The sequence below is a fragment of the Arachis duranensis genome, chromosome 2 (genome assembly GCF_000817695.3).
Source record: "Arachis duranensis cultivar V14167 chromosome 2, aradu.V14167.gnm2.J7QH, whole genome shotgun sequence".
In the NCBI taxonomy this organism is placed as follows: Eukaryota; Viridiplantae; Streptophyta; class Magnoliopsida; order Fabales; family Fabaceae; genus Arachis; species Arachis duranensis.
In genome coordinates, this window is record NC_029773.3 from 84,718,088 (window position 1) to 84,736,519 (window position 18,432).

Consider the following 18,432-nt stretch of genomic DNA (forward strand, 5'->3'; position numbering starts at 1 on the left):
AGTGCTTCTTATCCTCCTGAGACTTAGCAATGCATGCTCTTTTGCATAGCTTCAACGTCTCCGGAAATCTTGAATAGTGTACATTGCATATTCTAAAACACATTCTAAGCGTAAGTTTCCAAAGAGGGAGCCCAGGTGATGGATAATGAGTATACGGCGTAGTGGCATCAAATTCAGCAATAGCAACACAAATAATCACTCCAATAATCAATGGTACTAGCAGTGCATATCTCTCTCTCATCTTGCAATTACAAATTTAAGATAGACCAGACTTTATAGTAAGTTAAACACTTCGTTAATATTATTATGCAATAAATTCTAAAATGCAGATATTATTTATCTCTTATTAGCCTTAGTTTAATTTGTGTCTTCTCCTTTTACCAGGAGACGTACGCTATCAATATATATAAGGAAATCGAAATATTCTCATTGCAATTAACGGTTGCTTTGGAATAGTTTATTATTTTAGTTATTGTTGATATCCTTTGAATTCAATTAAATTGTGATGAATGGTCTTTTTTTTTCTTAAAGGTAAGATAATTTATTCAAAGGGATAAAATAGATCTATTCAAATAAAAAATGGCTGCAAAAATATAATTTTTTCTAGAAAGCCAACTACATACTCAAATAAAAATGGCTGCAAAAATATCATTTTACGAAGATGTTTTGTTTAAAAGTATGAGTTATTTATTTAGCCACACTTTAAACTAAGACAGCTCTTTTATAAATATCAAAATCTAATTATACAATTTATCATTCAAGAGTAAAAAAAAATATTTTTACATGAAGACAATTATAAAATCTTTATTGTATTATCCATCAATTAGAAATTCATCCGTGACTAGGATAAATAACAAAAAAAAAAGGGGTTCTCCCCCAAATACTCAACAAAAGCTAACATCACATCAGATATATTAAAAGAAGTAATGAAACTAAAGAAAGGAAAAGTGCTTTAATTAGGGATTGGAGAGGAGTTCATCGACTAGCTTCCGCCAATGCTCCAAGATCTGTTTAGGGGTACCATTTTCGCCTTCGAAAATAGCTCTATTGCGTGTCTTTTAGATGCACCAACTCAAGACTGCCCATTCCACCATCAAACGCCTACTTTGATTCTGATGTTTATAGACTGTCATAGCTTGCTTTCATCTCTACTAAAAGGAGTCTGAATCATTGCTTGACTGGAAACTAGGTACAGAGCTTCTTCTCCAAATTTCTGAAGCTTTCTCACAATCAAACAGGCAATGATTCATTGTCTCTAGTGTTCTATTACAGAATCGACATATTGGTGAAATAGAGTAGATTTGACGATGGAGATTATTGAGGACTGGCATCTTTTTGTGGAGGCTTCTTAAAAAAGCCATATGGTTGACTTTCAACAATCCCAGAGTAAAAAACTGTAATCATCGCCTATTGTATCTAACCAATCCATCTAGGATTAAATCTTAATTTCTCCAATATAAACCACAAAAAATGTCACTCCACTTAATCATAGACTTTGCTCATGTCTAACTTTAAAGCTATATCTGTCAGTAAACCTATTTTCTTGGTTTTTAAGTAGTGCATGCATTCATGGGCTATGAGTATGTTATCTGTTATTAATCTCCCTTTGAAAAACTTTGATCAGGAGAAATAAGATTATTCATATTACTTTGTAGCCCTTTGAACCAAAATTTTTTGAGATAAACTTGTAAAGATTGATTGATCGGTCTAATTTTAGTCATATCAGTTGCATTAAGAATCTTTGAAATGAGACAGATTTGAGTATGATTAAAGAATTTCAGTAATCTCTCACTCACAAAAAACTTTTAATAGCCTTAAAAACATCTTCAGCAACTATATATGTCACAATAAAATTAAAAAAATTTAGAAGTAAAACCATCGTCACCTGGGACACTTTGGGAATGGATGCTAAAAACTACTCGTTTAACTTCCTCCATCAAAACTAGTCTTAATAGTCTTTTATTCATGGCTGGAGTTACTTTGGATGGGAAATCCACAAAGAATCCCATAGGATCAGTAGTATTAGTGGAAGAAAAAATGTTTCATAAAATAATCCTCTGCAACTTCAGCTATTTCTGCATTAATAATAGTCATTTTCCCATCAAATTTTACCAACCTCCAGATTTTGGTACGACGATTTTTCGATTGGAACGACTGATGGAAGAATTTAGTATTCTTGTCTCCTCCCTTTAACCACTTGATCTTGAATTTTTCGCACCAGTAACTTTAATTTCTTCTCTTAAGTAGGCCGATTCTAATATTTTGTCCAGCATTTGAACTTGCTCTCCTTCATTAATCCTATCTTCTCTAAGCGCCTCAAATTGTCTGGTCAAATCATCAATCTCCTTTTTCGAATTAGCATTTGAAGTTTGTTGCCATTGCACCATCCTATGTCTGCATGCTTTCATTTTTTGGGATAGGATGTACATGGCTGATCCCTCGTACATTGACTGCAAGGTTTCAGTAATTATTGCTTGGACATTATCATTTCCCACCACATTTCCTACCATTTGAACCGACGCTTAGCTTTCTCAATTAGGGGATTAGTATTTAGCAGAATTAGAGCGTGATCTGACTTATTTTCTTGGAGCCTTTGTAGAGATGTTGTAGGATATAGGTTAGATCATCTCTTGTTTAGTAGAGCTCGACTAAGTCTCTCCATAACAGATCTACCCCCCTTCGCTTGTTGGACCAAGTGAAAATTTTGTCATTCATGCCCATATCCAGCAAGCTATTGCTATCAGTAGAACATGTAAATTATGTTGTAAAAATATCCGATTTTAAGCTACCACCGCTTTTTTCAATTGGCCCACAATAACATTAAAATCCCCATCAAAACAATTGTATCATGGAATTGCTGCAGAAAAGTAGTTAATTATGAAAACTATTCTAATATGATTTGTTCTAAAATGCTGAAATACACACCTACTAGCCCCAGTGACTATTATTAACTCCCTCCTTAATTTTAGCTGCTATGAAGTACTCTCCAGATGAAATGATCTCGACATCCAACCCGTCTTTTCACGCCAAGGCTAGACCACCAGCTGTCCCGGTTGGATTGTTAACAATGAACCATTCTACAAACCTGCAAGTTTTGAGCTTACTTTCCATCTGTCGAGGTTGGTTTTTAGTTTTACAGAGGAACACAACCTCGGGGGAGTGGGATTAGCATATCCTTTTAAGGTTCTGGATTGTCAGGGGTCTCCCTAAATCCTGACAAGGTTTAATTATTCTGTTAGTCCTTATAATTTCACCGAATTTTCAATTAGTTCCATATACATTTTGTCTTTTCAATTAGGTCCCTGAACCAATATTTTTTTTCAATTAAATCTTTACCGTAACAAAAACATTTGATTTAACAGAATATTCTATTTTCAAATTAAAGATACTCAAAAAATTTTTTAGATCCCTAATTATCTTTCCTCTTCTATTTTTACAAAGACAAAATTAACCTTACACTATCCTCCTTTTCCTCCTCTCTGTCTCCCTTCTTTACTCTCGCCTTTCCCTCTCCCACTCCCACCCTCACTCTTCCCACTTCCCACATCCCTCCTTCCCCCTCCCTCCTCCCCAATCCCTCCCAGACGAGCTTTCTTTTCACCTCCTGAGCTTGACTTTGACACCCCTCCTTCCACTTTCCTCCTCTCCCGAGCTCCACTCTTGCGTTTTCCACTGAAGAAAAGCTCCCATGTTGGGGTACCTACTAAAGAAAAGCTCCCAGATTAGCTGCATCGATCTTCGAGGTGGCCTCCGACACCGTCATCTTCGCATCAAAAAAGACAAAAAAAGAGAGAGACCACAAAAGAGAGATCACATTACGAGGAGAAAGAAAGGGGTAGAGGTTGCAGAAGAGCAAGGCGGTGGAGGGTCACACCACTGCTGCCATTGTTGTTGGAGGAGTTCGCTGACGAATTGCTCCTTTCCCGTTTGTTCTCGGTAGTTGTTATAGCCATTGTTGTAATTGTTCCTAAATTCTTCTTCATTGTTGTAATTGTTGTTATTTTTTTCACCTCATTGTTGCTGTAGCTGTTGGGCTTGTAGTTACAATTATTGTTGTTGTTGTTGAATCTCTCGTCAGTGAGATCTTTATCAAGAAGCTCATTTTCAAAGGTGCTTGTTGTTGTGATTGGAATATCCTTATTAGGAGAAGAATATTGAGTAGCAAAAGACTCTGTGCCATAAAGGTCATAGCCATTTTCATTGTCAACAAAATCAAGCTCTATGTTGGCCTAATTCTACTGTTGTTGATTCTGATTCTAGTGCTGGTACAATGATTGGTTCTGGTATTGGTGTTTCTATAGGTTCTAGTCTTAGTATAAGTGTTGGTGATTTAGCTTTTTGGGGGTGATGTGTTCGATGGAATGCTGTTGGGGTTACTTTGGATTTTGGTGTTTGGGGTTCAGAGATAGTGGAAAAATAGATACTGGTGGTGATTTGGAGGAAATAGAGAGGAGAGAGGGTATGGGTAAGTCAGTAAATTTATATTTTATAAATATTTTGTTAATGTTTACTGTTAATAAGGACTTAATTATAAAATTTAATATGGTATAGGGATCTAATTAAAAATTTAATAAAGAAAAAGTATAGGGAACCAAGTGTGTAATTAGCCAAAAATTGAACAACTCAATTAATTATAATTATTAATAATTAATTTTAAATTTTTTAAATTCAAAATTTAAATAATTAGAAACTAGTTAATTAAACCTAATTAAAACTATAAAAATCTTCTCCTACTCTTCTATAGTAACCTGCACACCCTTAACAACAATACCCACAAACACTGTTGTGTCAGCCCCTAACGATAATTACAAGGCTCAGGTGGGTCAAATTCAAAATGGGTTTGATAGAAACGGTGTCCAGATCAACAGATGGTGGTCAACAATGATAGATATATTGGGATTAATGCGGCAAGGAATAGGGAGAACTGTGGTGAGAGCTATAAGAGGGAGATGAGGGATTTTGAAGAGCTTTTGTCAAAGTTGAACCCCATGACTGAGGAGTTTGTGCCACCGTCGCTCGCCAATAGTCACGGTTACTTGGCTGGTCCTGGTGTTGCTGCTGGTTTGGAACTTTGGATTCGCCAACAATTTTGCGATACCGATGAAGGTGGTGCAGTTTTGCGAAAAGTACAATTTGGTTCAGTTTTAGGAGTTGTTCAAGGAAGGAGTGGTGGAGTATGGACTGTTTTTGAACAATCGCAAAAATATATAAACAAAAACATTCATTTAATATAAAAAAATCTTAATGCTTAACAAAAGAAATGTCCAGCTATAGGATTTAAAGAAAATCATATAATTCTTAAAAAAATAGAAATATCCACATCACTAATACAAAAAATTCAAAAAATACATTAAAAAATATCTATTTAATATGAAAAAGAAACATCATAATGTTTAGTAGAAGAAACATCCATGTATATCATCTTACTTTCGTTAAGATAAGTTTCAAAATCGAATCCATTAAAAAGTTGGCAAAAATTGGCTGGACTCTAGTTAGTTCCTAACTCTTTAATAAAATTATATAGATCGACAGAGTAATTAAACCATCCTGACAATTCCAGTTTAATTTAGAAGTTTGATGGTCCTTTGGATGCTAATTGATGGCTGGCACCCACCACTCCCAAGTCAGTAGAAGCATTCTCCTCTAAACACATCTTCTTGTTCCCCTCAACGTACTCTTTTTCGAAAATTCTTCTTTTGCTACCCGCTGCCCCACCATGTATCATCTGGGCTCTTTCTCAAGCTAATTGTTTTAAAGTTAGCCCTTTGGGACGAGAGGCTGATTTGTCAACATTAATTATCACATTGCCTTTATTCATTGGTATTGGGCTTTCTTCCAGCATTATGGCTGAACCATCATCTGTGTTGGCTAGCCACGCTTCCTCCGAGATTCATTTTAACATATCATTAAGCATCTCTGTAGTTGCTAGTTTCTCTTTATTTGTTGACTTCATATTATCATTCATTGAGAGGCTAGATAGGCCATCTAGTAGCCAAGAAGGTATAGATTTCTCCCTCGGTTGAGGAGTAGAAGAACCTGAATTGCTGTCATGGCTGGTATTAGAGTGTTGCTTCCTCTCTGCAGCTACTACGTAAAACCTATGCTATACAAGATCCTCATATATGTAGGGAGGATCCATCTCATAGAATAGGATGTATGTCTCCATCTGATGAAGAAATAAGAAATGGGTAAGAACTGGGAGATTCTTAGTAGGGTTGGGAGTAGTTAGTTAAGTCAGGATTATCACAGTTCAATTAATGCACAACCAACTATACAAGAATCACAGAGAAATAGTCGGTCATAAAAATTTAGAATATCATTAAGGAATGCACAATCACAAGAAGACAATCACAAATAATTTCACATTATCAAGTAAAATGCGAATGCGCGGTAAGGATGATGCATGTCTAGTTCTATCGTAGGTAATGAACTCATTTGTCGGTTTTGATCCGCACCCGATGCAATCCAACTCGCAAGTTGGATGAGGCATTCCAGTGACATAACCTCTGCAAGTTTACTTTTTGCAGGCGCTGATTCTTCTGTTGAAGTATGTCGACCATGACCTCTACAAGTACTTACAGGTGCTGATTCTCCAGCTGAAGCATGTGACTCCTTCTTCTGGAAGCCATTCCATATTTAGGAGCGTCCCCGCACAATGATTCACATACAAAGTCCACAACTTGTTAACATTTATCATTCGGCATCATAACCATACTATCGTCTCCCTCTCGTGACCTTTCCATAATCACACTTGTTGATTTATCTTCTCTCTTTCTTCAGTCTTTTACTTATTTATTCTTAATAGTTCAAACCATCTTCACACTATTTTCTCACCATTCACTAAGGTGGCGTTTGTTTTGAGGTATTAAGACAGAGACTGAGAGACTGAGACTCAGCATTATGTTTGTTGGTTCAGAGACTGGTACTAAAATTTCTGTCTCTGTCCCCAAAACTTCAGTATTTTAGTATCTCCAAAATGTAGGGACACAGGGGCTAAAATTTTTAGAGATAAAGACTGAAACTTTAATAACATTTTATACTTAAAATACCTTCATTTTAATTAATTCCAATTTTATCCTTTGTACAAATTAAATTAGAATTTCATTCTTGTTTCAATTTCTGTCTCCAACTTTGCATCAAACAGAATATTGAGATTTATTTCATTCTCTGTCTCTTAGTTTCTGTCTCTCAGTCTCAGTCTTTTCGTCTCTATCTCTCCATCAAACACTACATAAATATTTTATAGAAAGAGAATCATAAGATTTTTAAGTTAACTTTGTGACTCTAAATCTTTTAAAAGGGTATTTTTATTTATTCTGTTCTATCTTATTTTTAATAGCATTGATAATAATAATAATAATATCTTTACTAAATAATATTTTTAATAAATTAACAATAATAATGATTTTTATTATAAATAAAATAATTTAAATAATAAATAATATTTATAACTTGCTTGAAGACTTAACCCTTCTAAACTTTACTTCTAAATTTTTATTACTTATGTTCTAAACTTTAAACTTTTAGTTATTTTACTTTTGATTCAATATTTTTATAAAATTACTAATTAATTTTTTGTTTAATAATATTTACAAAAATAACTCTGAATTTTTATAAAATACCCACTCATTCACAAACACGTATTTTTTACTCAAAATACTTCTAAACTTATTTATTATAAAATCAACCTCAATTTTCATCAAAACAGTTTCATTTATTGGATGACTATTGAAATACTTTATTAACATTATTAAAATAGACATGTTAGTTTGTTTCTCAGTTAAATATTCATGAGTTTTTTTCTATAGTGCAGAATTTTAAAGAAAAAAATAGTATAATATTCTTTAAATAAAGATAAAAAATTTATAAAATATAATAAAAAATAAAAAATTAAATAACGATAAGATACTTTAAATAAAAAGAAGTTAAAAAAATACCCAGGTTTGTAAAATTTAATCAAAATAAAATAAAAAAAACCTAAGAATAGCGGCGGTTTTAAACCGCCGCGAATAAAGTCCATAAAAAACGAAGCCGCAAATTGAACCGCCACAAATAAATTTCATTAAATACGCCTCAGCAAATTGCGGCGGTTATGCTACCGGTTGCTGGAAACCAATGCAAAATGTGATTCCCGCGCCTTTATGCCTACGGAGACTGTTTCGCTGGCAATCTATTTAGCGGTGGTTTAAAACCGCCGCGATTCGACAATTAAACCGCCGTTATTCTCCGCATGTCCTATAATGCGAATTCATCAAAATAATCCAATTCTTGGCTGCCCTTAAACCGACCGAACCTCAAACTTATCACAAATATCAATATATCACAAGAATTCAACAAAAATTCAATCAAATCCAATCAACAATCAATCAGAATATCAATTCACTTTTCAATACAAATTTAACCGGTGAGAAATTATCAAAACTCTATCTCCGTACGAAATCAAAATATCGAAAATTTTGAAGAAGTTTTTTGACCAAACTGTTGAAGAAGAAAATGTCAGAAATTGTCTATGTCTCCTAGAATTTCAATTAGCCAAACTCAAGAAGAGAGAGAATCACGTCACTGTCAATTTTTACCGAATAAACATGACTCTAATGTATAAAGGAAGAAGATACGAATATTTTAATCGGATTAGATTTTTTTATTAGAGTTACTGATCACAAAAAATTGAAGAAATTGAAGTAAAAAGCTTATGAGAGGTCACGGTTATCTCAAGGGACACTCTCGGTCTCTGTCTCTCTTTTTTTCAAGTTCGTTCATTCGGTGATAAATGAAGAGAAAATGAAGATGATTGGTGATGATTCATGATTAAGTGTCATGTGGGTTAATAAATGGGTTAATAAATGAAGGAGGCATGTGTCATGATTATATACATGTATATATATACATATAAGCCACGTTAATGAAAACTAAGGTGGATGAATCATGAATCAAAGTGAATGGCTTCGGTTTGTATTTTCCTTTCTTTTGTTCCCTTAATGGCTTCGGCCAAAGAATGGAATTAAGGTAATGATAATGATTAATGGTGATTTAGTGGTTAGGTGTCGAGTTCTGGAACGGCTGAGTCAAAATGGTCTAAGTTATAAATATCTTAAACAAATAATTATATATTAAAACACAAGTAATAATATATATATAAGGTTAAACATATATGAGTTACTAATATAAATGATATTAGTAATTTAAGGATAAAAGATATTTGATGAAACATTAGCAACTCTAAACTCATAAAAAAAATACCGATAATTACTTATATCGACAAATATCGAACTTGATAATAATAATAATATTATTATTTAGGCTTTATTATAATTATAGCATGTAAATAAATTAATAACATAATAATAAAATTATATTATTATTTATTTTATTTTAAAACTCAGAAATATTATTTTTCGAAAAACATCGTGTTGACATAAAAATTCAGGTTATTACAGTTAGAGAACAATTAGAATCAAATTAGATTAATTTGTATCATTTATATTTATATAGAATATTTGTATATTAATTGTAGAATTATATGTTTTATTGTTTTGATATTGTATCTTTTTAATTTTTATACATTTAATAATACACTTTTTAGTTACTCTCTTGTTTTTAACGCATAGGTTTTGAGAATTTCCATAGAAATTCTTTGAGCTTTTGAGGAAAGCAACACTTTGTAACCATGGTTTCGTTAGTGTTGGATAAAGTATTTGAGTGGAAGGGGACATCGTATAATAGTTAATATCCAACATGTCTTTTATTTACTAACATTGTGACCTTTTAGAATGTGTGCCCATCCAAATTTACCGTTCGTAGCCCGTTTATCCAAGAGAGAAAAAAAATGAAATTGATAATTTATTATTATAGTAACTTATAATTTTATCATCTCACTTAAAATTTATGGTAATATTAAATAGTTAATAAAAAATTATTTTAAATTTATTTTATTTAATATTTTTTTAATAAATGAATGCTATTTTATTTATTATTCATTTAGTTTTTACTGTTTTAAATGGTTTTTTATTGTTTTTTCAAATATTATTATAAAATTTATAATTAAAATTAAGTAAATCAAACTGCTATTTAATTAGTCACATAAAAGAACTGCTATTTAATTTGTTAGGTATCATTTTCTTATTTATTGATCAAGTCTTAACTCTTAATCACCTTAATATGGTTTCTTTATTTATTGATCAAATATTAACCCCTCATATATAGTGAGTCGAAGCTTCTCACAATGGCCATGGCAGAGCACTCTATCTCAGTAGTGAATATTGAACACAGTAGCTTTAATGAAAGAGAAAAAAAATTATGTAACTTGAACAAAATTTTTTTTAGCACAATTATTATTAATTTTTCAATAAAAAATTTGAGGAGGCCATGACCTCTATTGTCTAGCTAAAGTTCTGTCACCATTATTATAATTTAATTTTCATAAATTATGAATATAAAAGAGCTTTATGCAGATAATTAATTATGTATAATATCACATAAGCAAAAATAGTTAGAGTGAAAGCATTAAAATGAAAAAAATATTTTTGTTAAGAAATTAAGTTTAATTTTATTTTGAATTTAAATTTATGATTTAAAATTATTAATTACATAAATAAAATAAAATACAAAAGTCACTTAACTATGCGATCGAAGTGTTCAAATCTTCTTCTATTCACACTACAAGAGACAGCTGAATAGCGGCGGTTTTTTTAGGAATTTGCGGTGGTTTTTAACGGCCGCAAAACGAAATTCCAGCGGTTTCACAAGCGTCGCCTATTAGGGGGTGGAGATTTGATTTTGCGGCGGTTTTGAGAAACCGCTGGCACGACCGCAGCAAATCAGGTTGATGATTTTGCGGCGGTTTTAAAACCGCCGCTATTTTGGTTAGTTAATTTAAAAAAATCTGCAGCAGTTTTACAACCGCCGCAATTTTGTTGGGGTCTTTAAAAAAAAATTGCGACGGTTTTGAACCGCCGCAAAATTTTATGTGGGTTTTTTTAAAAAAAATTGCGACGGTTTTGAACCGCCGCAATTTCATGCATGAGCTTAAAAAAAAACTGACCAACTACAATAGTTTATACCATTTTTCTTTACTATAACCTATTTTCTTTACATCATATTTATTAAACTTTAAATATTAACATAGAAAAACACTATTGAATTCATAAAGTCATTTGATTTCATGACAAGAGGATCCTTCTCAACTATTGAATTCACATATATGCACAACTATAAAGGAATCATTACTTAATGTGCCACAAAGAATTTTAAGTAGAAAATCATTGTTAACAGATGAGCATCAGACTATTGCATGAGATGTTTTTGCAAGCAAGTAATTAACTAGACAAAAAGTTAAAAAAGAACATGTTGAGCCTTATCTTGCAACTGTACTGCACTCTACAGTGAAGGATACAAAGAACTATATATTAAAACCCAAAAAAAAAATATTCATGTGATTCTGAATTTCCTCACATCACAACAAATTTTGCTAAGATTTTTGCAGGGAGTACAATACCATTTCATATCTCTTTGATGCTTTTTCATATTTGCCAGCCTTGAACAATGCATTCCCTTCTTCCTTCTTCTTTCCAGTTGCCTATATCTTCTCTGGTGTATTCAGATCCCACGATTCCTTTTTCTGCATTTCATTTTTATTAAATTAGTGTTGTTTTGAATATTGTCAGAACCATAAAATTGTAGGAACATAAGACAATTCTCTCTCACCTTTACAAAGGAAACCAGCTCAACTTCATAGTACACGTTGGAGTTGGGAGGAACGGTGGCCAATTTCTGAGCACTCAGGATGTATGGTCACCAATGCAACTTCCCCTTTCTTCATGTTCATCACAGCTTTATCAAGTCCATCAATTACTTGCTCCTCGTCAATTTTGAACTCAAATGGCTGCTCATAATCATGACCAGTGACGGATCCAGAAAATTTTGGTAGTGGGGCAAAATTTATATAACATCATAATTATTTTTATAATAAAAATAATATATGTATATAAAAAATTAAATATTAAATTATTTATTAATTATTATATATCTGTGTATAAATATATGTATTGTTTAACTTATTTTTAATGTGTATTTTATATTTTAATATATATTTTATACAAATAATTATTTTTTATGTACATATAGCATGATTATTGTCATGATTATATTTTGTTATTGTAAAATATGATTAGCCTTTAAAATATCTAATATACAAATTAAAACACTAAAATAGTAATTTAAATAATAATATATAATTTAAAATTCTATTCTTTTAGGTTTTGTATTTTTAAAAAATTAAGTAATTTTTCTCTTAACACTATCATCAGAATTTCTCTCTTTCCATATATATTACTAAACAATTATTTAAAAATTCACTTTCCAACACAATTAATTTTTAAAAAAGAATACTAATTTCGTTTAAATTTGAGAATTGATCATTCTAAGTTTTAACGAATTTCTAATATAAAATATTTAAATTGACGATTAAGTACCAAAAGTTGAGTAAAAATTTATTGTGGGGTCAAATTTAATAATCTAATGGAGGCAAATAAATATTATTATCATATACTACTAAAAAAAATTTCAAATTGTAGTGGGGGCGCTTGCCCCCACAACAATGTATGTAGAACCGTCCCTGATCATGACCCTTTAAAAAGAAGACTCTTAAAATGAAGACATTGTATGATGACCATTCAAAATAATATATTGTGGGGAAAATGAGGTCTTTAAAAAAAAGAAAAGAAAAAGAAACTCTCACATCAATTGAATAAGCAGTCCCAAGCACAAAACTGATGAAAAGAGCCCAAAACAATGGCCATGAAACTACAATCCAACCAAGCCAAAAACTCTGTAAAAGAGAATAAAACGGTATTTATAATTGTAATATTTTTGCATGAAAGCAGTATTAGCATGCATACCAATTTGATATAGTAATCATTCAAACAGAACATTATTACATTCAAAGCAGAAATAGCAGAACAATATTAGATAGTACTGAATCCTTTTCTACTCCAATCATTAGTCCTCAACTGTTATACTCATCTAAAGGAACTCTATTTCGTTTAGAATATCCTTTAGGTCTGCAGAAATAGCATTTATTAGATTGCATCAGTATTGCACAGCTATGATGCTATTAGCATTAATTTTCCCTCGGGCACACTCACTGCTATTATATTTATTTGAGTATACAAACCTGATTGATAAAACTAATAGTTATTGACCTATGAAATTTGTCTGAACTCGCACGAATATTTATAGTAACAAATGGGACTTAATCCCTACTGACTTAAAGTTTATTTCACTAGTACGAAGGTATGGACATTTATTTGATCCTATTATTTTATCAAATTTTACTGCACTCTATAACTAACTACTTAAATTTGTTTCCACTTTATAAAAATTACTATATCAAGTTTGATCTTTTCACAAAGACAGAAACCTTTTTTTATTAAAATGATCTAATAATGTGTACAGAAGAATATATATGTTCTTCAATTTGGCCAATATATTTTTAGAAGATTATTTACAAGAGTAACTTTTATGCACTATTTGTGTATGAGTTTTTTATACCAATATCCAATGATGAATTGCCATCATCCTATTTACTAACCAAATTTTTAAGAAACTAAACCTTACAATATATTTGGCCTCTTCGAACTGAAAACTAATCATTTTGTCTTTTTCTTTTTAGGGAAAAAATATCAATGAAGTAAGAGAAGATAATTACTAAAAGGGCAAAATAGAAGTATTCATGGTTAAAAAAAGAGAAACACCAAAAAGGTAGTGTATCAATGCCTTCTATTTAGAAAAATTGGCAATGCTTATAAAAAAAAGTGAAATATAAAGTGACTTACATCATCTACTGTAGAAGACTCTGGTTGTGAAGGGTCACATTGACGAACTGCACCTACATTAATTCCAGGGTTACCATGGTTGCCTGTAAAAATGCACATTTGTCAAGTATTAGGAACAATTCTGTAAGAGAACCCAACCACAAAGGTAAGAACAATCTATAGTTGAAATCCCGTTTTCTAGAAGGGAAATTTGAGAGTTTTCTATCAAAGGTAAGAACACTCAAATCTAGTAGTAACATTTCTGCCAAGAACCAAACCAAAACCAAAACCATCAAATCCAAAGAAGATCAAAACTCTATTGTAAGAGTTCTTAATGGTGGAGATTAATAACTCACATCAAGATTCTCTGATTACATCATGAAGTGGTGCCACACCTTAAAGCATCAAACCTTATACAGTTTAAAGCAATGATTGAAAGGCATACAGGTTTCAAGATCAAAACCTTCCAAATTGATCATGGAAGGGAGTTTCTTTCAAAGCCCTTCACACCAATCTTACATTTCTTTTCCTCAATACTACTCTACCCTGCAATGTTGGATTACCTCAAACCCCATCAACTACACCCTCTACACAAGCCTCTACTTATCCTTCTACTCCCATCACCACTATTAATATTGAATCTATTCCTTCCACTCACACTTCACTCAAAAGCCCTATTCCTCTAAACACTGTTAATACATCATATTTTAATTTTGTATTTCAATCACAACAGTAGCGACAAGAAGAATCAATCAAACGTCCAGATCAATCACAATTTCAACATCCAGATTCGGTTTTAACAGGATCTACAGATCAAACCACGGTTCAAACCTCATATCCAGAAATTCATTCATCATTTCAAGATCCAGTTCCAGTATCATCAATCACAATTCGGGATAAGACAACACAAGCAATTCAACAAGTAGAAGATTCTAAGGCATATTGGGAATTACCTAGCGTGATTGCGATTGACGGTGTCGAGGCTGTTGTACCAGCAGTGGATGGCACTACTCTAGGCAATGGTGATGGGACCAGAAGCGTCGTCATCGCGATGGAGCAGGGGAAGTTCGCGGATCCAGAACCGACAAAGGTGAGGGTGCCGCGACCGCCACCGAAACCACCGCATCTGAACTCGAATGCGGTGGTCTTGGTCGGCGCCGATGACGTTTCAGTGCTGAACAGGGGGGGCGGCTTCAAGGATGAAGCACCAGCAGATCTGACCCTCAGTAGCGGCGCCGTGGATGGCGCCTCCGTGAAGGAGGAGCAGATGCTCCCAGCGGTCTTGTGTGAACATGCACCGACAGAGATTAAGGCGGAGGGTGTGACGGATGCAGGAGAGGGTTGGGACGCAGGGGCGGTTGTGGGCAGAGAGGCGACAAGACGGACCGCGCTTGAAGCGAAGCCTCCCGAGACGAACGTCGTGGCGGCAGCAAGTCGATCATGGAGCTACACAGTGGAGGGAGGAGACCACGGGGAAGAACGATGACACGGACGCGGCGGCTGGAACCCACGTAAGGAAGAGTCACGACGGCGGGGAAAGGAAACCAGTGATTGGCGCCTTTGCTCTGCTGGGGTATCACGCGAAAAGGGTGAAGGTTATTGGAATTGAAATATTTTGGTTGGGGGCCCCCTCCAAAGGTTATTTGCTGCGGTTGGAGTCCTAAACAGCCACCAAATCGGATCAATTGGGAGCGGAGCCTGATTACGTAATAAGAACAGCAGCAACTCAGCCGATTTGTGGCGTTTTGGGAGAACGCCGGAAATTTTCCGCTTCTATGTCCCGTTTCTCTTGTAGTGTCATTGGAGGATTTCTTTAAACTTTAAAAATCTCTGTAATAAATAACTAGTAGGTCTCAAAACATAATTAGAAAATAGGACAATTTACATAAATAAATTGTTTGCTCTTCAAATTTACACAAGTGCATTCTTTTAAATATGAAGACGCAAATACATTGTTTCATATATTTATAGAAATTGCTACTAACAGTAGCGGTTTACGGAAAACACATAATCCGCTATAGCCAGTTGTTGATTACATGTAAATGGGGGAACATAGAAACCGTTAGAGGTTATCACAGTTTCTGTTTAGTGATGCTTGGCCAGCAGTAGCGGTTTATGTGCATTGGGACACGTGCGTAAACCACTGGAGGCAGTTCACAGATAGATCCTGCTCTCAGATTCCTGAGCCCAGTTCACAGATGTATGCTGAACCAAGACTTTGCATTTTTCTCCTCCACAAGTGCAAACGCAACAGGCAATATATTCGAGTTTTCATCTTGAGAAATCGCCAACAACAACGTCCCTCCATACTTGTCATACAGGTGTGTTCCGCCGATACTGACAAGCGGCTTACAGTGTCGGAATGCCTCAATACATGGAGGGAATGTCCAAAACATGCGATGAAAGTAGCCTCTAGATTCATCAACCTGATCACCCACTCTAACCGGGGAGGTCTTCAGCAGAGCAACGGAACTGTCCATGGTGGATGTGACCCCAAGGATCCAGCGGGGCAGATCACTATAGGACTCCTCCCAGTCGCTATAGATCTGTGCTACTGCCTTCTGCTTCGTCAACCACACCTTGTTATAACTAGGCCTGAAACCATATGTTGCTTGCGTTGCCTCTTGCAGCACCTTAATCGTAATTGACGCATCAGCTCTAACCAATGGAAAGATCATCACACAAATGACATGATAATTAAGCTGTTTGTGGTCGCTCGATATCGATGTGGCCTACACGTGTGTGGTCCGTTATACCAACTAACTTTCCATGTGCTCTTCCATTTTCACAGCGTGATACGAATCAACCACGTGCACCCGTTACCAAACTCCTTGCATATCCCTTGGTATTTCAGATGGTCTGACTGCATAACTCTGTACTCAATTCCACGCCGAATGTTGTAATCTTTTACACTCAGCACAACTTCCTCCTTACTCTGGAACGATTGGCCAATCTAAAATTCCGTCAAAGGATTCGCATCATGCATACCCTAGCCCACGAAGGTTACCTCTTCATTCTGGTGTTGGCCAATGGCTTCCAAGTTCAACGATGACAGGTGCGGAGGATACTGTTGTGTGCCAGAACCGAAAGCTCCATGGGGTGTAGGTGTACTGCTCGGAATATCATCATCACTGTCCCCACAAATTGTGACCGGCTCGTCATCCGAATCATTGTCCTGCATCGCATTCTCAACTCGATCCGGTCCGGCCTCAAATTCAAAATCAAGCACAACAGGAGGTACACCAGCATGAACAGCCGTAACACGTTGAGGATCAGGAATCATAATTGCCGCTGCTACCACAGGCATCGATGTCGAGGCACCACCCACCGTTGTCGACTGAGAATTCGGTGACGATGCCCCAGAGCTGTCGACACCATCTTCCAACTTCGCAAGCAGCTTCGGTATTCTCACCTCCGAAAAACTACGCCTGTAGTGAAGCAAGATCTGCAGGCCTTCATCGGACCCTATCACAAAGGTCTCATATCTCACACCAACTGACACAATGGCAATGGAAATCTTGTAAAATAACTTTTTTACCCACTTCGTCCCACGCGCATCGTGCTTCCGTAATATGCTGAGCTTAATCTCTGCCAACGTACTCGAAGACCGAATAAAAATACTAAGCGGTTATCTATCCGTAAATTTCACACCATACCTTTTGCACTTTTGAATTTTTCCAGAGCAGTGGACTAGAGTCACAAAACTTTTCTCACCATCCATTTGTGAGAAATAACACTTTTCCTCCATCTTTGGTATTTGAGGGATTTATATAGGCAGCCACGCTCATACATATTCAACGTAAAACGCTACTGCCTCCAGCGATTTACGCACGTGTCCCAATACACATAAACCGCTACTGCCAATAGCGGTTTATGGCCAAGGATCAATAAACAGAAACCGCGACAGCCTCTAACGGTTTCTGTGTTTTCCCATTTGCATGTAATCTGCGGCTGGCTATAGCGAATTATGTGTTTCCTGTAAATTGCTACTGCCAGTAGCGGTTATATGAAACAATGTATTTGCGTCTTCATGTTTAAAAGAATGCAATTGCGTAAATTTAAAGGACAAACAATTTATTTATGTAAATTATCCTAAAAACTATTTCACTAACACTAATAGTAGTAATAGTACAAATAACACTTCAATCTCGAATCTTTATAAAGTATAAAACCAAATAAAGAATCTAATACAACCTTTTTTTTTAAAAGGCCTCAATACCAACCCTAAATTTTAGAAATATTTACTTTATATGATGTTGTAGCTATTCTAAATAACACAATATTTGTTTAAATATAGAGTATTGCTAGAGAATTATTTTTTTAGTAAATATCAGTTAATTTTTTAAAATTAATTATTTTATTTATTTTAAATTTTAAATCAGATATTAGAACTTCTATGACCGAAAAATTTTGAGTTTGATCTTTTTTATCCTTCAAAAGAGAAAAAATAATAGCTTAAAACAAATAAAAAAAAGTCTATATAAAAATTCAAACAATTTAAATAAAAAGTTTTATTTAAAATAACGTATTAAATATATAATTATTTATGTGTTTTTTTTTTTCATCAAATTAAATTTTTGGGTGAAGGAATTTTAAGACAGTTAATTTCGAGGTGTGCCAA

At 34.2% G+C, this 18,432-nt stretch overlaps 1 protein-coding gene across 1 annotated transcript; it reads right to left on the bottom strand.

Moving 5' to 3' along the window:
- Positions 1 to 16,003: 16,003 nt before the first annotated feature.
- LOC107475616 (uncharacterized) lies at positions 16,004 to 17,559 on the bottom strand. The gene is made up of 4 exons (XM_016095282.1): positions 17,526 to 17,559; positions 16,819 to 17,306; positions 16,628 to 16,764; positions 16,004 to 16,469 (listed from the first exon to the last, which is right to left on the bottom strand). The coding sequence occupies exons 1-4, from the start codon at positions 17,557 to 17,559 to the stop codon at positions 16,004 to 16,006; spliced, it is 1,125 nt and encodes a 374-aa protein (XP_015950768.1).
- Between the last annotated feature and the right edge of the window lie 873 nt (positions 17,560 to 18,432).